The sequence below is a fragment of the Cystoisospora suis genome (genome assembly GCF_002600585.1).
Source record: "Cystoisospora suis strain Wien I chromosome Unknown contig_5243, whole genome shotgun sequence".
Classification (NCBI taxonomy): Eukaryota; Apicomplexa; class Conoidasida; order Eucoccidiorida; family Sarcocystidae; genus Cystoisospora; species Cystoisospora suis.
This window is the reverse complement of record NW_027158034.1, coordinates 15,376-37,042: the sequence shown is the minus strand read 5'-3', so window position 1 is coordinate 37,042 and position 21,667 is coordinate 15,376. Positions and strand designations below refer to the sequence as shown.

Sequence of the window (21,667 nt, the reverse complement as noted above, 5' to 3'; positions counted from 1 at the left end):
GAGAGACAACGGAGCGCGTCCTCGCTTGCTTGGGACGGCCTCTTGCTACACGCAAGAGGCCCCTCCCGATTTCACGCGTACCCCCCTGTCCCAACTCGCGATTTTTGAGTTCCCGAGTTACCCGCTGCTTAACATCAGGATCCCAAAAGACGGCAACCACTCCGGAAAGTTCTTGCACCTCGGTGCACCGGACGACATTGCCGGGCGCGTCCCAACCCTCCAGCGTCCGGCTGTAAAGGTTGCCGCAAGAACTCAAGTGAAGTCGATCCAGTCTGTTCATGAAAGGCACGACACGTTTTCTGTTACGGACCGAGACGCGCCGTAGTCGGCTCACCGGCGGTCGCTCACGACAGGGCACTCAGTAGGCCGTGCGGCACTCACGGCTCGGCATACAGGGCGGCGGTGCAGAGTCGCAGCGACGACGTTACACTGGCGGCTTACGCGAACAAGAGTCAACAAACCCGGACGACGGCCGGCTGAAACATTCCTGGTTCCTCTGTCTTGCAACCCGCTGGCGACGAGTAGAGAACAGTGCAGGGCGGTACTGCTCACCCCGCACTCGATATAAGCACTCAATGCAGCAACAGGCAACCGCAACTGGCGCACACTTTTGCCGCGGTAGTGGGGGCGTGTGCTCGCATGCGGGATTGGCTTTTCGCAACTGCGGGCTGGCCCGAAGAATCCCTACATCCGCTTTTGGAGTCAAGGGTTTGCTTGCCGCTCTGTCCCCGAGGTGCTTTTTACCTTCTGTGCTAGCCGCTACGCGGTCCAAGCGTTCTTTTCCCTTTCTCCACTCCCCTTCACGTACTGTCGCCCTATGCCCACACACGATGGAAGCCTCCAAGACAGTCCCGAGTATTCCCCGTCTCTCTTTGTTGGCGTCGTCAGACAGCCTCGCCCAGATCGGCCGAACTTATCTTGTACAGCTTGTCCAGAACTGCAGTAAAAAGTAGGTGAAACCGAACATCGGAAGCGTCCGCTAAGAGGCAGGGCCGTCCGCAGCAAAATGAAGACATGTACCTTAGCCGTGCGATGTCCCCGACGCCGGAGTCTGCTCCTATCATTCCGCTCGGCGTCTGCTGGTTCGGCGAAGCACTTCTTCAGGCAGGTTCCACGTATCACATAGTATAGAAGTTCAGCAGAAGACCAACGTTACTATGACCAGATGAGAACGTCCCATGGGAGTAGGGCCTTTTGCAGGTTCACGTCATTTCCCGTCCCGTAGACTTTTTTCCAAACGATACCTATATTTCGGGAGCTCTCGTCCACACTTAAGAGACAATGCTACTTCACAAAGCAGGCGACGCCTCCACCACCGGTCAGTTGGGCCGTCTGAGCTGTAGCGAGAGTGAGAGTGAACTGCGTTTTGCGAACAGATACGAGTTCACGGTTCAGTTTGTCGAGCGAAATCCAGTAGAGGATGCTTTTGAGTAAGCCTGACAAGTGCTCGGCGCGGCAGCGTCGGAGCATGCCACCGTGCTGTTGAGCCGAGGCAGACGCGACAAGTGGGTCAATTTGCGTTTCAGTTTCATGAGAGTCTCTCCGAAACAGCCTCGCGTGCCACTTTCTCTCTTCGCCGGCAGTGACCCTGCCGCTGTCAGTTCACACCAAGAGCCGTACAGGCAGATCAGACGATACTTCGCAGGCACAGAAACCACTCCTCCCGGGGGATGCCGAATACCGTCTGAAACAGGTACGAAGTAACTTTCAGCAACCCGACACCGGCGAAGCCGGTCCCGGAGGCGGAGGCGCACGTACATTTCCAGTTGAAACCCTGTTTTCTACAGCAGTTACATGCGAGCCAGCTGACAGGCAGAGAAGGCCCTGAACTCCTCTCAACCGCTGGCAGATCCTCCGTGTCTTCCACTAAGTCGGAACAGACTCCTGGCCTTGTATTCTGGTTCGAAAGCCAAAACCTCAAGCATACACTGGAGCGCACGCTCGCTCCTGGCAAATTCGAAGGATGGATCGACAGGCAAGCTCCTTATGTGAAGGTCTCAAGTGCTGCCGCGGAAGGCCGTCCTGAGCTACGCACTTTGTGAGAAGGTTGAAGCCTTGTGCAACGCTTTGGCTGTCGGAACTGGAGGTCCCCAGAGATGCGGCCTGGGCTTCTGTGAGAAACTGCATACATGTGGTTTTCCCCAGGCTTTCCTTATACCAGCGCTATGCGCGGAACAGGTGTGGACCCCACGTGACCGACCTCTATGTTTCTGCACTTTTGCTGTTTTACAGGATCATACGAGATAAGCTTGAGCTTCGGCGTCAGCACAACCTAAGGACAGCGTAAGCCTGAGGCGAAATGCCGGGGCACCCACCCCGAGGGAGCCCGCTCACACGCAAGGCACGCGGCCGGAGGCGTGGAATGAAGCAGGACTTGTTCTTACGTAAGGATATCGGGAGATACATTTGCAGCTACTGCAGTCACGCTCACTAAGGAGGTGAATCTGTCCGGATCACTCCGCCTGCTAGGGATACAGCTTGCCGGATTGAGGCCGCGTTGCTATCACTCGGTTTTTTTCTTGGAAGAAGGCACCTCCTAACGCATTTTCCTTGAAGATATTAGGGCTAATCGGATCCGCCGCTGGCCAAGCCACGAATCCGCAACCGACACAGGGAAGAGCGTTACTCTTTCTGGCGTTGCATTACAAAGGCCACAACGAGTGAAGCTTAGCAGGAATACCGGAGTTGTTGTCTCCGACCCACAGGTTTGAAGTTAGTCGCATGAGTGCTGCGCCGACGGGCGTCAGCGATCTTATCCAAGAGCAGAAAATGGCATGTCTCCAAGAGGAGCAGCAGGCGGACTTCGAAGCCCGTGCTGCAGCGCGACGCGAAGCCCTGGCCGCAGCCGCGGCAGAAGCGGCCCGGGAGGCCGAGAGGGAATCGCGCTTCGGCGAGAAAGACCTGCTCACTCCCCGAATGCTATTCGAAACGCCTCAAGAAGAACTTCCACTAGAACAGATCCTGCAGAAGGTTTTCTACGCGGCCGACGAGGAAAGAGAAGGTAAGGCTGCGGGGTCGCATGCCGTCAGGAGGTCGCTAGGTGACTGTTATTCGGAAGAAACGCTCCCAGTTGAGGTCGGGCAAACCCTATCACTCAGAGAAGCGTTTCTCCCAGTCGTCAGCTCGTTCGGCGCGGAGCTGCCGTCGTGCATCCTTCCGTGCCACAGCGAGGTGTTGAGTCTTCTTTCATTGACTGTCTCTCTTAGCACTTGCATCTCTCAATGGTCAATTCAGGAAAGCTGCCTCATAAAGCGATTGCTGACTTGTTGCTGGCATCGCCGCTGGGGCTTCAGCGATGGGACCTCTTGCTTCTTCTCGCCTCTGCCGCGCACGAAGATCGTCAGGGCTACATCAACTACAGGGAATTCGTCGAGGTAAGAGGCTCGGCTGAAGGACTTGGAGGGCTGCAGTGCCACAGTACACAGTCACACTCACCCAGACGACTTCCTTGGTCCTAGCGGCTTTGCCGTTTCTCAAGAGATGTCTTCATCGGAATTCCCTGTTTGTCGCTGCTCCCAGCAAGCTCCCAACATCATCCGGATTCTGAGGGAAAGGCGCAAGGCGACAAGCAGGTAATCAATTGAGGTTGCTGTGCGACACATTGAGGACCCTACATACACGACGACTTGACGCACTCCAATTCACACGCAACAAAACAATAGTGTCGTATGCTGCTAGTCAGCTCAGCCCCGGAAACAAGTCACTGCTGTGGCATCACTTCAGACTCATTCGCCGAGCTAAGTAGTATGTGCGTCTGATGGGAACGCAGGGCAAACCCTTGTCATGTGACTGACGAGGCGGTGCAGCTTTCGTACAAAGACGAGATGGAAGAAACGTGGCGGTTAGTTTCAAAGAGGCGCCCCCCGGCGCCCCCCGGTGGTCCCAGAAAAGAAGCAGAGAGGCAGAATTGACGCCCAAAGGAGCGGATAAGAGGGAACGTACCGTAACATGGTGGCAGATCATATTCATATTTTTTAANNACACTTAATGCAGACAATAGAGTCGTCTTACTTGCGTGTGTTACTTCGGGGCACCCGTTGCCGGCTTTCGCCATGCGTAACACCCGGGCTAGAAAGCCAGAACGTACCGAGCACTTCGATGTTTCTCGGATGTACATTCTCCCCTCTGTGACAAACAGCTCCTCGTTCCCGGTGTTGTCGAACAGATGTCGTACACCTGAACCGCACTCCAGATGTAACCCTGCACTCCGTTGAGCATGTGCGTCTCATGCGGTACAGTGTAATGCGGGAGATATTTGAGTCCGCGGACGCGTCTGCTGCTACATCCGGTAAGACACCAAGGTGCAATTACGTGTCGTGGGAGGCCAGTTGGAAGGAGCAGACGCAGCCGTCGTCCTGTGTGTTGGTGAATCCCGTTTTCTGCGAACCCGATTCCTATCTTAAAAAACTGTCCGAGAGTGAACTGATAAAGGGACGTTCAATCGTCAGCAGTGCAGCGCCACTTATCTTCCTGCATACGTTTTGGTGGCAGCGCTGAGTGTCGAAGAGTCCTGGATGTGGGGTGTCAAGATTGAATCGTCAGGCTTCAAGAAGCAAACGATCGCGCGCTGCCACCGGTCTCCAACATCGAGCTGTTGAACTCGAGGAGACGGGTGGCGACGCAAGGATACTATGCACGGTGTTGTGGTGTGTGGCAGGAAAACTTTCGCGAGGAACCTTCTTAGAGTGCCTGCAGAGCCGGCCCGAAAGGTGAGCGAGTGGCGCGTCTGTTGCTCCAGCAAACTGAGGACACCCAACGGTGGTCCGTTCAGCTGTGCCCCTTGGTACGCTCTGACGCACTCATGGGCACCGGCCGCAGCCTTTCTACGGATGGTGGCACGTTCGGATCAGTGTCGCTGACCGACGAGCCCTCACGCAACGGCCTCGCTGGGTACCCAACCAGCGGAATCGTCGGAACTACTGAGAGCGTCAGGCCAACAATGTGGTCTGATGAAAACGACTCCCGATTCTGTCTCATTACATTCTGGTGCGAGTGCTCCTGCGCTGTCAGGTTCTCTGCACGGGAAATAACACTATTGATGCAGATAGCACCAACAGACGAAAGCGGCTGCGTTGATTTCTACACTTTCCCGACAATGCTAAGAATTCTCAGGTAGGCCCCTAACGCTCCCCGGTTAGGACACTGTGCGGCCATTACTTGGGCCTCTTTACTGTCGACAACAGGTGGATGGAGTTACCCGCTGGCCAAGCTCCTCAACTGGCCTACTTCAGGCCAGGCTCCTTTGACCGCGGGCACAGATGCGCCAGCTGGGTCCGCGAAAGGCGGAATACAGGAACATAAGGTGCTTGTTGGGCAGGATCGCTCGAGGGAACCTGTGGATCGTGTCGCGTAGCCAGTAACTCGGAGTCGAGACAGTAACCCCAGCAATCTACTTGAATGAAGACTTGAGTGGCTGCTTGCTGCCGGTACTTCACTACAACGCCGTCGCGTAGGAATTTGCTCGATGAGTACGTGAGCACCATGGAATGAACATCAAGTGCTTCGGTGTGATCTCCTGTTCTCATGCACGCAGAAGAGAGAGCATCAACCACGCTGTTCTAGAAGTCGACAACCAGGCGCTAAATGAAGAACTCGTTGCCGCACTGAACAAGGTGTATGTTGCAACTGAAAGAACGCCCCGTTACGGGACGCGGAGCTTTCTGTTGAGCAACAAACCCTGAATGGGTCTGAACTGCTGTGCTGCCCTTCTGACTGGCGTCTGTCTCCGCAGTTGGGCTGTAATGAGGCCTCCTTTCTCCCACTCTGGGTTCTCCGTGAAATCCTCAGTGGGACCCAGCTGTGTCTCTCAAGGATGCAGATTCACGTAAGGTCAAGCCTGCTAGCCTCTTTGTTGCCCTCAACCGAAGTGGGATGAGTGCTTGAGCCCGTCACGATAACTTAGGCCGGGGCATCCTATCACGGCATCCAGCTCTACAGTTGGGACACGCTGCAAGAGGCAGAGCTGGAGCATAACTGGCACGAAGTCACCACATGGGTGGGCAAGTGTAGAACACAACAAGGCTTTGAGCCACTTCAAGGAGCTCTATTCCTTTTCTGGACGCTGGCTTTCTGCAGGCGCTTCTATGCATGCTGACATTTGATCGTTACGGACTCGTCCACTGTTCCCATTTCAAGGATGTGAGCTGCTGAGATCAGGAAAATGCGGGGGACAACTGCATATGGGAGCACAGCTCTCCCAGAGACGGTGAACCCGCAGAGTACCATCAGGGGGGCGCGCACCAGTTTGCTTGCCTTCTCGTGGGTTGTCTTGCTTGGTTCAGGTCGTCTGCACGGTCGTGCCACAGCTGTTCGACTGCACTCGTTTTATGGAAAGAGGTGCGGGCCGCACAGACGGTTTGCCGTGGCTTACAATTTGTGATCTCACGCCTGTTCCCGAGGCATAGTCTGTTGCAACCACGGCGGTAACCGAACACTTGCTGGTGACGACCCGCTGGACAATGCCGCGCGCACCCGGACCAAAGCTTTCTGCAGATGCAGTAGCGTGTGAGACTAGTAGGACGATGTTACAGCACTGCGGCTCGTCTCCCTGTTTCAGCTGAGTGCATCGCTAGAGAGGCAGCGGATGCCGCAGCCCGCGCCGAGATTGAAGAACTGCAGGGACTTACTGGCGGCAAGGGCCGCAGAAAGCAGAGCACTAAAGAGGTGGATGCCCAAAAGATAGACAGCAGCGAAGATTCCGAACAGGTGGGTCCTGAAGGACAGTCAGTCTGCGGGTAAGTATGTGCACATGCATTTCTAGGGATCCTCAAACCGACCAGTGGACCGTCGCTCCTCGCCAGAAAGTGACGCCCGCCACCTCGGATGGTCACAGGCAGTAAATAGTATTTCTTTGGTCCCCTTGATGAATCCTACACTCCTACGAGGGGATTCTATCGCAAAGGCCAGCGCCCCGAAACAACTGCACACAAAGACACTAAACATCGCTGTCAGCAGTCGAGAGTATCTCGGAATCTGGTGACCAGGGGCTTCTCGACTACCGGTTGCTCCGTGTGAATAAAATACTGCACGCTGCAATCGGTCTGCAGGGGGAACTTCCGGACAAAGAAACGGTCGAAAAGACCCTAATTCATCTGTTCACTGTCATCGACGATAAGCGCAGAGGTGAGTTCTTCGAGGCGTGCTTGCTGGCAGCACCGCTTACTGGATTACGTTTATTTGGGCGCACCGCAACAAAGACGGACTGAGGTACCGGTTGCTTGCCCTAGTCTGTGATCTCGCTGCGCATTGTCAAATGCTGGTGTTCGAGTCGAAAATCGCTAGTTGGATATATGTCAGAACTGAGGACCACGGCCAACATTGTTTGTCCTGCGTCTACCCACCGGTGTCTCCCGCCGACAGGGATGATATCCATCCAGACGTTCATCTCGACGATGCGCTACTGGACTGCCTCGCTCGGGTCGAGTAATCTCGGACAAAACTCACGCAGTTCGCCCAACCAGCTGCAGCAAGCACCGTCCCAGCAGCACCCATCGCGAGGGGGCGGGGTCGGGGGGTCTCTTCCGCCCAGTAGCCCTACTGGGACGTCTAACCACCAGGGCTCTCCGAAAGGAGGGGGCACTTCAGCGGGCAGACGTCCACTAGCTTCTCCTGGTCCTGGAAACGGTAACAATGGAGTCGAACCAAATGGCAAGACTGGCCCCGGTAACTCTTCCGTCTCTGCGACGGGGCCGGCTGGATCTGCAGCTGCTGCGGCAGAAAGAAGATATGCTGACGTGGTGGCGAGCTGTCGGCTCTCTGCGGAGGAGATCACAGGCATCCTTGCGGAGGTTGAGATCGACGAGCATCAGCAGGAAGTCTCTTACCAGGACCATATAAGGACGTGGATTCCAATTGTTTTCGAGATCAGGTGAGGGCATCTCCTGACAGCTTCCAGCCTGCGTGCTCTGTCTGTGGCCGCCTTTCCTTTGTTTACCAGTAGCAAAAACATGCCCGATTGCCTCTGACGTCCCCGAGTCGCTTTCATGAGACTCCGGATTCTCCGAGACGTGGCAGCGTGGTTGTCTGTTACCCAACTGTTTCTGGATTGTGCCGCTGTGGCTTGTCAAACGACCTTGCAGGAAGTCACCAGTTTTCTACCGTCTAATCCATAATCGCGGAGACTCACTCACAAATGGCAGTTTAACACAGGTACTCTTTTCATGGAACACCACGCTTCCAGTAGATCACAGTTGAGAAGTTACACCGGTCTTGCGCAAGACCGGGTCGGACGCCTTTGAAGTACCAGACAAAGCGGTTGTCTCGGATGTCAGGACATTACGCAGCGGTGCACAAGACGCGTCTGTAAAACCCAGTCTCAACGCCGAAATTCAGAAGCCCCGGAGTGTCTGATATTTACTCTTTTCGGTCAGCGAGAAAACGAGAATGAAGAAATGGAGACTGACAACATGGTAGACAGAAGGTCTCCTAGCGACTCAAGCAGCGTTGCACGCCCTGGAACCGGCAGTAGTGCTAGCAGCGTCCCCGTGCTGTAGGTGAGGAAAAAGGTTCGCCAGCACTCTGCTTCGCTTGCCCCTGTAAAATCATCGGGAGGCTATCCCGATGACTCCGGAGAGCGCCGATGTGTTATCCCGGGCGAGTGAAATAGTAACCTTCGTAACCTACAGGTTTGTTCTCCCTTTAAGAAACGCCTGTTTTGAGGTGTCGGGTCCTCCGCTGGCTGCAAGTGTGTCTGGGCTACAGAACTTCTGTACGCAAGCGATATGAACGCAGTTTTGTCTGTACTGTGCCTCTGCCTGCTGTTTGACCGTGGCTTGTGCCGCAGGAGGCAGAGCAGGTCAAACCTTGGCACCGTGCTTAGAGGAAGCCACTGCTCAGAAACTACGAACAGTCGATTTACTCAGCATGCGATGCTTAGCGAACCCGCCCGGAAGTCTCTTCACTCGTCGCATAAACCTTGAAAGGTCGCAGGTGTTGCATTGAATGACCTCCCCCACTCTCGCAGTGTTGGTCGCCATTTCTGAAAAGGCCTGTCGCAGGGCGGGGCCAGAGCAGCGGCCTGCAGCTTCCGATCGATTCAAGACACCGCATACACCTTCGCTCCCGAAGGAAGCACCGAAATCCTGTGGATCAACACATGTGAATCTGGTATGTGAAGAAGGTTCAGCGTCGTACTCAGACCAAGAGACAGCGGCGTGCACTCGACAGCTGTCCTGTCGTCTGTGGAGGCCGGGGCTTCTCTAAACACTGTGCACGTCTGTCTGTGGGCGGAAGATGGAACCCGTACCTACCGGCGCGTCCCCGCGACTAGAAGTCAGAATGGTCGTCAAAAAGTTCCCGTGCCACCAGAACCTGTAACCTGCAAACAGCTTACTCGGGCCCGAGGTATGGTAGGCACCGTGTCCTCATAAGGCTTACTTGCGGCTATTGAAGGAAGAGTCTGCTTGCGAAAGTCGCTGCTGCTTCTTCCAGGCCATTTGATCCAGACGGCCTCGTTGGTTCAGGTATCAGTCCCCTATGGGTCCTAGCGTTGCAAAAATAGCCTTGGAAACTTCACACTGCGGACAGCGCGAGCCGCGCCTCTATAGTCGCTGCCGGTCCAGCCCGTACCTTGTGCTCCCAAAGTTCCCGTCGCAGGAATGCCAAGCGAGCAAGCTTGGCCTGACAGGTCGTTCCGAGAGAGGAAAAACGTTCTATACGGCACCAGGTATCCTCCTTCCTCTACCCTTTGATAATACTTGAAGTAGATGCACTGCCATTGTCGGAAGAACTTCGTGCTGCGACAACAAACACCTGTTCCACTGAAGAACAGTTGAAAACTTTGAAAAGCACACAGTCATCCGTGTTGATACAAGCAAGCCTTTACTTCGCGTCAGTGATCTGAAGCACTTTCTTTCGGTACAAGTTGACCGGCGCCGTACAGCAGGATAACTCTCCGTTTCGCTGAGCCTAGTATTCCAAACGTTCTGAGCGTTGCGAAAACAAACGAGCGAAAGCTATCGTCTTCTCGGTTGCCGGCGACTCCACGCACTTCTACAGAGTGCCGCAACTTTCTCTGCGCCGTGCTCTTCCCATTCACCCTTAACTCTCATACTTCGAGCTAACTGCGCACGTCCCTGTCGTCTCCGTGGTTTCCCTTTGGAGCTGCCGTTGTCGGTAGAAGACAAACCATTCTCCTGCTGACTCAGGCGTCGGTCTGTCCTAGCCCTCCCTCCTTCTTGGCTATCTTCACCGGCTTTCCTCTGGGACAATCTTTCGTCTCGACTCCACCCCGGGAGACTCCCTTTCCGAAGGCCGTGTCCTGCCTCTCTGCTCTCCTCATGCTCCTCGCTGAAGTTTCTCCCCTTTGTCGTGACCACCGCACTGTCATCAATAACGTCGCTGCCACTAGGCTCCTCATCCCAGCCTTCCATTTGGCATACCCGGGGGGAGGTATTCTGCGTTGTCACTCGGTCTTCAGGTAGCGACTCAGAATCTGTTATCAACACAAAATCTTCGATTTCGATACGCGGAACTGACGTCACTTCGCGCAAGGCTGTCGCACTGTCCGTACTGCTCACCACGGGACAGTCCAGCCCATCTATTGGATTCCTCCCCGCTAAGGCACCAATGCAGACCTGTCGTTCCCCGAGTGATCTGCTTCTCTCAGTCACCACCTCACACTCTCCTCTCTTCTCTGCGTCACTCACTTGGCTTGCCGACGCCGATGGTAACCCACTGTCCGCGAAAGCGCAAGAAGTCCCTCCTGCCGGAGAGACGAAAAGGGGGCGAACAGGACTATTGTCAAAATGTGAAGCTGAGGAACCCGGAAGGCCGCTGGAGAGGACGGATGGGGGAAGGACTTTGCACACCTCGCATGCGATTTGGGTTTTCAAAAAGTACGCAAGCCAGCATCTGAAGTGCAGAGTACAAAACAACACACGAGGACTACTCCGAGGAGGGCGCGTCGCCGAGTCGGTATCCCTGCCACGAGGAACCGGTCGACGTAGCCTCACTGCAGCAGGGGGAAAAAGCCTTCGTTCTTAAAGCCGCCGGTGTACGGAGCTACTCCATCTGATCTGGCAGCTCTTGTACCGACTCGGACGACTGGTTGGACACATCGGTCAGTACATGTGAGACAGCTGTATATCACTGTGGACACGCACTAAAAGTAGATGTCAGTGCGGAGAAGATTCAAAGCCCACAGCCCTTTGTGATGATGGACGGGTGACTCGAATAGACGGAGCTGTCCGACCATGAATTCTCCGGTTGCGACAAAATCAAGATAGCTGTCTGCAGTAGTATGTAGTGGACAGAGCCAGGCACCTGCATCTACGCTATTTTCAGGCACATGCGAAGAAACACGGATCTCCACGGACGAGAACGAGATACAAGAATGACTGTGTACACATAACTCGGGCCTCCTCATAGAGCCCGCACGCAAAGTCCCTTACACGCCTACCGTTGCTTCTCTGAAAGGCGATCCCGAGGTCCTTTCACCTCTACGAAGCGGACCTCGGCGGACCATGGTACTTCTTCACGTCTTCCGCCACACCCTGCTTCCGTGTGCTCTCTCGCATCACTAACGCTGGTGCTTCCTTCATATCCATCACTCCTCGTCCCTTCCTCAACGCGTCTCGGCACGTCACGCCAGAGCAGCAGATCTGGCAGACCTCCTGCCCAGTACGCGAAATCTTGAGAGAGCAAGCGAAAAGCATCACTCAGTCCTTGCCCTCCCATACCGTAAGCGATCTTTCCGAAGAACCTCGCACACGCTTCTCTCATTCTCTCTCTCTTGAACTGTATGGAGTGTTGGAAGGCTTGAGTACCCTTTCCGACGGCTCCAGACACGGCCGAGGATCGAGGACAGGTGGCAGTCCCTCCCGCAGTTCTCCGTCGCCAAAACGCCTCTCTCTCAGACGCACCCGTTTCCTTCTCCTCTTGCCGTTGCGCGCCACCACGATTGTCGTTTTGCACGCCATCAAAACCAAGCAAATGCCCAGACAGTCGCGCTTCCTCCTGGTGGCCTTCAGAAACACCTGTCGTTTTGCCACCTGTGTCTGCTGTATCTTCTTCCTCTGTTATTCCTCTCTCGTGGTCACCTGCCCTCACCTCTCCTTGTCTCTCGTCTTTCTTGGGGCTCAAGCACGTACCGTCTTCTTTCTTTCCTTCTTGCTCGTCTTCTCCAAGCCCTACTTCACTCTCCCCCGTGTTCCACGGACCTCTCCAGCTCAAGCCCGGAAGAGGGGTACCGTAAAGCCTCAACACAGCGCGTCTCGCAGCTGCAGCCACCTCGTCTCTAGAAGCCTTTCCAAGAGCATCTAGGAATAGACGGCGCGGCCGCTGTTGGGGGGCCCAGTCTTCCTCCTCGGCCAGTTCGAGTGGTGACGGAGATGGTGAACACCGATCCAGTTTGACGATACCGGCTGCGAGACTAGCCTCGCCTTCACTAGGTTCAGCCTGCCCTAGTCCCATTCCAACCATAACCTCATTTCCTGTTGCTACTTCTGTGTACGTGTCCTCATCTTCTTGTCCCCCTTCATTTCTCGGCTGATGGATTCGCTTTTCTTCCAAACAAAGAGAACGCCTCCTTGAGGGCATTTGGTCCACGTCCCTGCAGTGGTCTCGGAAAGTGCCAGGCGAATGAAACGAAGGACAAGGTTCAGAAAGAGGGAGCAAGCTAACGGGGAACAAAAGAGAGACAACAGAAACTGATCTACAGGGCAGGGACAGACCCATCGTCCGATGACTAAACAGCACGTTATTGCAGTTTGCAGTTCGTTCAGTCTGACTCTCTTCCTTCCTTCCGAGCGCATCGCTCTTTCCGTCGAGAGGCGTCTCAGCAGCAAAAACTCGGGCATTTGTACTTCCTTCTTCAAGCTTACAAGCGTAGAGAAAAGCTTCGTGAACGTCAGCAAGTAGAGGTAGATTGTTTCTTCCAGTCTGTTGGACTATCCCTCTTTTTGAACGTCTTGTCCCTTGTCTCTTATCACCCTCTTCGGGGCGTCCCGAGGCACTCCGCTTGTTTAACGCTCCCTGCAACGCGACTGGTGCCTCGTTCACAACCTTCACATCTACCTTCCTGCTTCTGAAAAGTTGTTCTCTTCCTTCGTTCACGACTCCTGAAGCCGAGGTCATCTGGGCTTCTTCCTGGACCACTTGCTTCTTGTCTGGTGATTCAGCTTGTCCACTCGTCTTACTCTTCCTCTCCTCCTCCATATTGTACGTCACCTTCTCGTCCTCTTGCTTCTTCAAGTTGCGCTCTTCGTTTGCTTCACTCTTCAGAAAGATGCTGTCCTGACACATGACCATGATGCGAAATAACATGCGCAGAATCCTGCCTTCGTCATGAATGCCTTGCCATCCTCCTGCCATCGCATAGTGCTGTAAGCAAAGATCCTCCACTCCAACCAAACTCCCATCCCATCCAAAAAAAACGCTGGCTTTGCCAGACTGCTGTCCCGCTTCCAGGGGTCGTGCGTACACCACTGTATGAGGCAGGTTGGTCTGAAGCAGTTCCTGGTATTCTTTTGCTTCAAGAAGGTGTTTTTGTACATCTTGGGGAAATAACGCGAAGCAGGGAGGAATAGCGATACATATGTCGTCGTCAGGGCACGACGAATCAAAAACAGGCGATTCCTTTTTAATCTTTCTCCTTTTCGACCTGGTAGCTACAGAATTATCTCCTTGGTTCTCCCTATTTCTAACCCTATCCAGTAGAATCTCAGTCCGGATATCTTCCCCGTTCCTACGGAACACGGACGAATATATACACAGATCTTCGTGGAAAAGCGGTGTTCCACAGCACGAAAGCGACCCCGTACTTCTCTCTATCACGCACAAAAGAATGTCCTTCCAGCACGAGAACACTCTGACCGGGGTTTCTTCGCTTTCCTCCTCTCCTTCCTCTGCTCCCACTTCTCTCACGTCACTCCCTTTTTGTCGCCCGCCTCTTCGTTTCTTTTTTCCGCCACTAGCCCTCCGTCTCCTAGTGTCGGTTAGCACGTCCTCTGCATCCAATTCACTTGCTGTCTCCCCGTTCTCTCCTCCTTTTGCTGATCTCCGTGCCAATCTCGTAGACCTCGGTACTGCTGCGCTTCTCTTGTTTGCCTCTGCTCTGCCTTGCCCCTTCTCGCCAGGACGGAAAAGCATTCTGGCCAACCCTGTAGCTCTCCGCGAAATTTCCAAGCGCTCCGCCAGTGACACAGCACCACTTGGTTCTCGGAGGCACGCGACCGCAGCAACCAGGGCCTCTTCGGGGCGCTTCAAGTGTACCTTCAGCAAGACCATAAGGCGGTTGTACCACTTGCCTAGCCGTTTCGTAAAGGCAGCGCACGCAGCTGGCCTTAACGGCATCTCCCCTTGTATCTCCTCTCCATTTGCTACGTCGCCGTGGGCCTGCCTGCAGTTTATAAAGGGTACCCTAACAGAGGGATTGCAGACATCGTTCATATCTCGTGTCCCGTCCACACTGCGTCCACAGTCCCAAACTCCCTGCCTTTCCAGTGAGCCATCTCTAACCTCTGACTCGGCAGACCGGCAGCCTTCTTCGATCTCCTCTGTCCCTCTCGGGTACCTTCGGTACCAGCCACCCTCCATATCTCTTTCAGAGAGGAAGGCACACCTTTCATGTCTTGTCTGTTGTCCCCCGAGTGATAGTTGCTGTTGAAGCTGATAGAAGCGAATTAGGAGCTTCAGAAGCTTCACAGCTGTTTCGTGTTGCTTCCTCTGCTCGAGGAGCTCTATAACATGAGAGATTGAAACACTCCAGACAAACTGTGGAGTGAATCGAATGAAGTCTGAAGGAGGACAACGGTCGGCCGGTACGTGTCTCAACTCCTTGGTCCTCTCACAAATCTCTCCCAACTGTAGATATTCACCCTTCTTCTCCTCTTCTCTTCTATAGCGTTCCCTTCTCGCCACCGGTCCTTCCGCAATCTCTTCCACGTCCCCGCGCTCAACGTCTTCACATTGTTTGAAGGCGCGCACTGAGCTTTGCCTCTTCTCCTGTCTGGCCTCTCGAAACGGGACTTTGCTCCTTAATTCTTTCTCCGTTGGCTCTTGTCGCCTTCGCAGACAGTTTTCTAGAGTCTCGTGCTTTTCACACTCAGCAGTCCTCCCTTGGTCTTTCTTTTCCGCTATGACTTTCTTTCGTATGGCTGTGTCCCTCTTCACTGTCACCAAACTAGGGGGGAAAAAACACTCCTCTCTCTCCTGTGTCATCCGACCCGCCCACGACCCCTTCACCAGCGTCGCCTCTTCTCCAACCTGTTGTGCCCCTGTCTCCCACACCGCGTGCCGCGAGAGGTAGTGACTAGTATTCTCTTGCCCACGCTCATAGTAGGCTGCTGAGGCCTCAGTCGTCTGTACGTACTTTAGCAGAGACGTAGCCGCCTTATCAGCCATACGCAACACCTCCATCTCGACAGGCTCGTCGTCCTGAGTATGGAAGGTCTTCTGTACAGAAGGGAGACGGCGTCCTCCTGCTCCTTTCCAAAGCAGGGCACCTAATCGCCATTTCTCCAGCTTTGCATACGCGTACGTCAGTAACGCCTTCCGAGACCGGAACACGCACCCCTTTTCCCTTTGAATGGTGCAGATCGAACACACACAGCGAAACACAGGAGCACCTGATAGAGACACCCATTCCACCTCTCGACGCGAGCCACACTTTGAAAAGAGAGATGACCCCCCTTTACCTCCGTCTCGGAAGACCTTCTGTGTCCCGAAATGGCCACCTTGGTTTTCTTGTCTTGCCCGTGCATGCAGACGTCTCTGGCCCCCCTTTCCCTCTTCTCCACTGCATGCAAGGAGATCTTCCCCGCCTGTCTGTTGGAAGTGCGGAACTGAGGTCGGGAGCACAGGACAATCTTCTCTCTGGCATAGCAGTGTCTGTCGTTGACTCTCTGCATGATTCAGCACTTGCCGTTCCCGCTGAGGTAGCTTGAGGTGAAGCTGTTGTAACACGAGATTGGTCAATCTCATGACTGCAGGAGATATCACCGCTGAACCACATGCCAGAATTGAGCTCTCTTTCCTCTGCCGCCTGCAGACAACTTCACTATGTGAAGAACGGCTCTTTTCACCAACACGTTCCGGCCGTCTTCTACTATCCTTGGGTGCGCGAAAAATGGTGTGTTCACGACCCTTCGCGATGTCATTAGCAGAGCGAGGGGAACGCTTGTGATCTACGCACCTCTCCTCACAGTCCCTGGCATCAAGCCAGTTTTTTCCTCGTTGCTCGCGGCACTCACCTTCGCTCTGTCCTTCTTCATGTTTGAGAGACTCGCCGAGGGCTGCTGACGCCGACTCACTATGAGGACTCCCACACTCTTGAATGCTGTCCGCCACCTTCCCCGTATTCGCAACCTCTTTCCGTCGAGCGTCTACGACACGGGAACATCCGCGGTTAGAGATGCCATCTCTCACAATCGTACTGTCCTGTACCTCTCCATCTAGTTTTGCGTCCCGTACCTTCATCTCGTCCCCGCATTCCCTGTCAGACGTAATGTCGGTTTGTCGGCTCTCGTCAGAATTATCTTTAGCATTGCTCGTCTTCTCGCATGTTTGTCCGACATCTTCGCTCAGTCTTCTCGGTGTCGTTGTTTCGGCTTCACTATCGCAGCTGTCCTCGTCTGTCAACACCGAGGTATCGCCCCACAGGAGATGCTGACTGGGAGGAGCATACAGACGAGAAGTGAATGCTGAGGAGGTCGTGTGAATAACGTGGAAAGAGAAATATGCAATGCGCCAGGCTTGTAGTAACTCCGCATTCTTCAAACGGAGAAGACCTCCGACGATATATAGCACTACCCCTTGGAGGAGCCTCAAGAGAATTTCTCCGTCCGACCGGCGGCGGGAAATGACGGCACCAGGAGAAGCCGAAGATAATTCCGACACCCGTGACCCCGATTTCACGACAGCTGCTTCCTTCCCAGCGGAGGGCGAGTCACTGACACAATCAACTCCACAGGTCTGCTCTTGTCGGCCTCCTTCCCTCATAGTTGACCCGGGACTTCTTCTCGGAGCGACCCCAAAGAAGTGGGTCAGCTTTTTCATTTTTGAAGCCTCTTGCATGCGTCTCGGGCTGCCACGCGTCCCTCGTCCAGCCCCGGGGGACGGCGGAGACCAGATCAAGGGAAAGTCTCTACCCTCTAGCTCACCGCATGAGTCAAGCACGGCAATCTGTGTGACAGCTAGAAGAAAGCCGAGGCAATCACTCTTTTTTCTATATACAACCGGGAGCTCCTTTTCCTTAACACCGAGTTTTGATTCGCAGTGACCCGGCGTGGGACAGCCCCCCGTGCAGGGCAGCAAGCCAACAGGCAACAAGCGTCCAATTCTGGATGTCACGGGGACAGACAAAGTGAGAAAGCGGGGAGTGCCGCCAGGCACAGGAGGCGACCCGGGGGACGGAGAGTGTAAGCAAGAAGTAGAAAATGGAGAAAGCCGCAGTACTACTGACCCCAGAGTAGAATAAAAAGTGTGAAGAGAAGCAGGCGGAGATGGTCTGATGGAAGCGACGACTACAGAAACGGCCCTCTGCAGTTCAGGCACAGTCAAGCAGTGCAACGCCCCGACAATGTCACAGGCGAAGTCCCGCACGCGCCTTCGCGTTTCGTCAATGTCAAGACCTCGCGTAACTGTCGGCGGCTCTGCTACCCAGGCGCGAGCGTCCGCCGGACCGGAAGACTTGAGCACTGGACTACTTGGCTGTGCATGCTCACCGCTGGCATTCCTAATGTGAAGAAACATGGGCTGTTCTTGTGTTTTTACCTTTGTTCCACTCATGTCGTCCGCTCCGCCTCCATATAAATGAGAACTCTTTTTCGTCTGCGTCTCTTGTTCAGAGCTCTCCGCGTCGCAGTCTTCCTCCTTTGCCTTACAAAAATATTCCCACTTCCAAAGTGTGATGAGCCCGCGGTCCCGGAGCTCCGCTAAAGCTGCCTCGGAGTCCGTGACCTCTCTTCTGCTTCGTTCCAAGAATGGATGTAGACGCAGCCAGACCCGGGGAGCGCCCATCCGAGCACAAGACTCACATCCTAGTGCCGCAGATGGAGTGACACGCCGCAACAGAGAACCAGTGTCCCGAACCTGTCCTGCATGGTGAACCCCCATGTCCCAAAACTTATCAGGCGGTGAAAGAGAGCCACTCTCTCTTTCCACTTTACTCTTGACGCCACCCGAAGAAAGCGCTCTTCCGTCTGAGAACTCCTGTCCTTGTGGGAGTGTAGACCTACTAACATCTTTCCTATCCAAGACTTTGCCAGAAAATTCACGCAAGCCGAAGTCCACTTCTCTCAAACTGCCCTTTCGAGCCAGGAAGACCAACAGCCGACAAAGCAAATAGCAAGCACCAGCCGGGAGCGGCGCGTCTGCAGAATACCTTGGAAAGGAGTTCGTGAGCTCAAGAAGGTGCTGGTCTGTTGTTGCACCATCTCCGGTCAAAAGGATTCTCTTGCTGCTTTTCGCATCCGGACCACCAGTGATGACTTGGCCCACGTCGCGCCTCCCTCGTACGCAGGACTCGACCGGCAGAACACACTCCACGGTGTCTGCCGCCCTCTCCACTGCGCTGACCGGGCGACTCACGAAAAGTGCGTCCCTGCTGCTGCTGTCCACTTCCCCGCAAGGCACACGAGACTGGACATGGGGTGTCGCAGCACTCTGAGGCGAGTCATTGTCGTGTCCGAGATACCCGTCTCGACACGAATATGGAATACTTGTGTCCAGTCGGCCTTGCACATTATCTGCGGGAGTCTCCACTAAAAGTCCCGGAAACGAAAGGAGTCTACGGCAGTCCAAATGCTGCTTTCCAGGTGGGACAGACTGGAGACAAGACCGGCTGACGTCGTTGTGTCCTTCCATAGAGTGAATGAGTTCACGGCAGCCTTGATGAGAGAATCTGTCATCATTGCGCGGATAAGCTATCAAAGGCCGCTTCGTCCCTGAGACTGTGTCCGTGACCTCTTTCTCCTCATCGCACACCGGCTGTTCATGATGAGCTTGTACCGCGCGTTTCTCGAATGACAACGCTGCACTGTTGCCGTCCACAACGTGAAGCGACAAGTAACTGGTGTTTTCCATCGATACATACGGGAGCCCAACAGCACGGGCAAGGACTCGGAGCCATCGCATCTCGGTCGGCGAGAACAAATGTGCATTGTACGAGCAGCTTGCTTCGAGACAGGTGTACACCGGAACGAGGAATGCCCACCTCCACGGGACAGACGCGCAGCTACGATGTACTAGACGGGCACCCCCCTTTTCTGTATTTCCGTGGAAGGCCTGGGAGCTTTCCAGCTCCTGTCGCTGAGATGCGGAGTGCAGAAGTTTCCTACTATCCAGGGAAACGACTGCACTACCAGTGGACGGAGTACTAGTCGGCGGGTCTTGGGCAGCGTCAAGTAATTTACACGGTCCCCCAATTGCCACCTTCCCTTCTACATCCTCCCTACAGGAACCGGTCAGCTCTGCAAAGCCTGGGGAGACGTCTGGCTCTTCCGAGAAGCCGTCCTGACGCTGGTGCTTGGGAACTACGACACGCAGAGACCCCTGTCCTGTCCTCTTCCTTTTCCGGTCTTCACCATACGCTCCGGAGGAGAGCGCAGAGGTCTTTGAGATGGTCTCGACGGCAAAGTCATACTCTGTTATCACGGAAGAAAGATCGTCAGTCCCTGAAGTGCTTTCTGGCACGAAGGCAGGGTGTATAGACTGCGCTGAAGTCCCGCAGCAGGCGAACATGCTCAGCTGTCGCTCCACGGGTACGTGATTCTGTTTCTCAGCTTCAACCTCCCTTATTGTCACAATTCCGGTAGGTTCCCCCAATGCAACTGAGGGCGACCTTGTTGTCTTCGGCGTTGACGACAAATCACATATAGAAGGGATTGGACAGGTGTCTCTACTTTCATTGCCACCAACGTCCTTAGTGGGAAAAGGAGCACAGCGAAGTGATTTCTTGCGCACCGTCTCTTGTGGTTGCTGTTGAAAAACAGAAGGCAATTGATAGCTTACATTCCCGCTTGATGGCTCATCACTTTCATCAGAGCTGCTGCCAACAATAATGAGCTCAACCATTTTCTCCTCTTCCTGCAAAGAGAAGGGCAGTACGACGGAATTCTCATTCTTGCTCGCCTCTCGTCCCTTTATTGGTAGTCCTTCTGCACATGGAGACGTCACTCCCAACAAGTCCGGAGACCTCGTACAGCTTCCTTTCAGCTCTTCGCATTGCCGCAGTGTTCTCCTCGGACTACAGTTTTCACCGCCCACTCTAGCACTTCTACCTGTTTTGGTCTGCTCGGAAGGAGTCTCGGCTTCCGTTTGCTGGTTTGCAGACTGTCGCCTACGGAAGAACTGAAGTAACGTAGGCTGCTGTTGGCAGGGAGTGCGGACAGAACATGGTACCGAGGACTGTCCCGCGAAACGCCAGCGGTTCGTGAGCCCCCGTCGCCGATGACACGGGCGGCTTTCACATTCCGCCGTGTGCGTTCTACTCGTGACTCCATACGGACTAATGTCTTCAGGAAGACCAACAGCACTCGGAGAACTAGTGCTCCCGCTGAGCCCGGAGGAGATCGGCTGCGGGCGCCCGTCTCGGTTGCGACCCCCGCAAGAAGGACTCTTCTCCATGCTGTCCCGCAGCCTTTACAACAACAGAATTCCTAGTAGTGAGGACACTCTGAGAGGCCCTGAATCCCATTGTGCTCAATGAGTGCCTGAGAAAATAGCCTGACGGCTGGTGCGGGGTCAACAAAACCAGCTTCTGCTCGGGAGCATCTCCCCATGCAGGAAGATTCCAAAAGTGAGCAACTCCCCTGGTGTCATGCAGCGAAGGCTTATATCTACGCTCCAAAAATTTACTGTCTAGAGAACGAAATAGACTGAAAAGCACACGCCGCTCCACGGCACTCAACCTACCTCCACTGCTGAAGCACAGTGCAAATGCCAGCATTTACAAGAAAGACGAAGAAACTGTCCGTCGGCACGAGGCGGCTCATACGGCCGGCTCCGATCTGCCTGTCGTGTCGCGGGATGGGACATCGCGCGGAAAAAGCAAAGGTGCCTCCGAAGCGTAGAAACCTGGTTCGCACCGACGTCTCCACCCGCAGTAGTTTTTCCACACTCGCATGAGAAAGCCTTGCAAACGAAAAAGATCTTTAGGGTGATCTCCTCGGATCATATGTGCGCCTCCCTGCCGACTCGTCGCTCCTGTTGTTCCAAAATATTCAATTAGGAGCAATAGGGAGCTGGGTGTTTCCATAGGGACGAAGAGGTGGCAGCTCAGGCTCAATGTCGCTCACACGAACTCCGCCCTGACAGCGGCGCAGCGAACCACCACACTTGCGAGTCCTCTCCGGCATTATGGCATCGACCACACAAAGACGAATCAACCCATGCAACGCAGGATGAACGGAGACGGGTGCCGGAGTTGACGACAAACTGCGCAGAGCACAAGACAGCAGATTTGCCGGGCGTCCCTTGCCACCGCCACCAACAGAGGAGTTCTTGACGGAGACAACACGAGCCGAAGTGGAGGAGCCAGGTTCAGAACATCGCGCCTCTACAATGAGGTCTACACTTCCTGCACGCTGCACTGACATGGCCCGTCGCAAGCAGGAGGAGTTGCCCCAGAAAAAGGCGGTTGCCGAGTACAACCGGACAAGAAGACGCGGCTACCACGCGGCACGAGTACGAGTAATATGAGGTGTGTTTGAACTGGAGCAGCCAGACG

General features: G+C 54.6%; 4 protein-coding genes across 4 annotated transcripts; 1 reads left to right on the top strand and 3 right to left on the bottom strand.

The window, feature by feature from the left end:
• Positions 1-830: 830 nt before the first annotated feature.
• CSUI_009028 (28 kda a-kinase anchor) lies at positions 831-7,871 on the top strand (the record flags this gene model as incomplete). The annotated part of the gene is made up of 16 exons (XM_068069147.1): positions 831-949; positions 1,377-1,430; positions 1,694-2,038; positions 2,233-2,283; positions 2,706-3,001; positions 3,235-3,374; positions 3,481-3,572; positions 3,770-3,841; positions 4,239-4,288; positions 4,658-4,709; positions 5,011-5,112; positions 5,534-5,640; positions 6,282-6,336; positions 6,531-6,705; positions 7,047-7,122; positions 7,360-7,871. The coding sequence occupies 16 exons, from the start codon at positions 831-833 to the stop codon at positions 7,869-7,871; spliced, it is 2,298 nt and encodes a 765-aa protein (XP_067918884.1).
• On the bottom strand, positions 5,429-6,556 carry CSUI_009029 (uncharacterized protein; the record flags this gene model as incomplete). The annotated part of the gene is made up of 2 exons (XM_068069148.1): positions 5,429-5,515; positions 6,371-6,556. Coding segments are annotated over 2 exons (267 nt in total), but the record flags the coding sequence as incomplete, so codon positions are not given.
• CSUI_009026 (vrr-nuc domain-containing protein) lies at positions 7,728-21,647 on the bottom strand. The gene is made up of 3 exons (XM_068069145.1): positions 11,399-21,647; positions 9,376-10,851; positions 7,728-9,080 (listed from the first exon to the last, which is right to left on the bottom strand). The coding sequence occupies exons 1-2, from the start codon at positions 20,563-20,565 to the stop codon at positions 9,954-9,956; spliced, it is 10,065 nt and encodes a 3,354-aa protein (XP_067918882.1). The 5' UTR covers positions 20,566-21,647; the 3' UTR covers positions 7,728-9,080; positions 9,376-9,953.
• Positions 15,885-16,401, bottom strand: CSUI_009027 (uncharacterized protein; the record flags this gene model as incomplete). The annotated part of the gene is made up of 1 exon (XM_068069146.1): positions 15,885-16,401. A coding segment is annotated over one exon (516 nt), but the record flags the coding sequence as incomplete, so codon positions are not given.
• Positions 21,648-21,667: the final 20 nt, after the last annotated feature.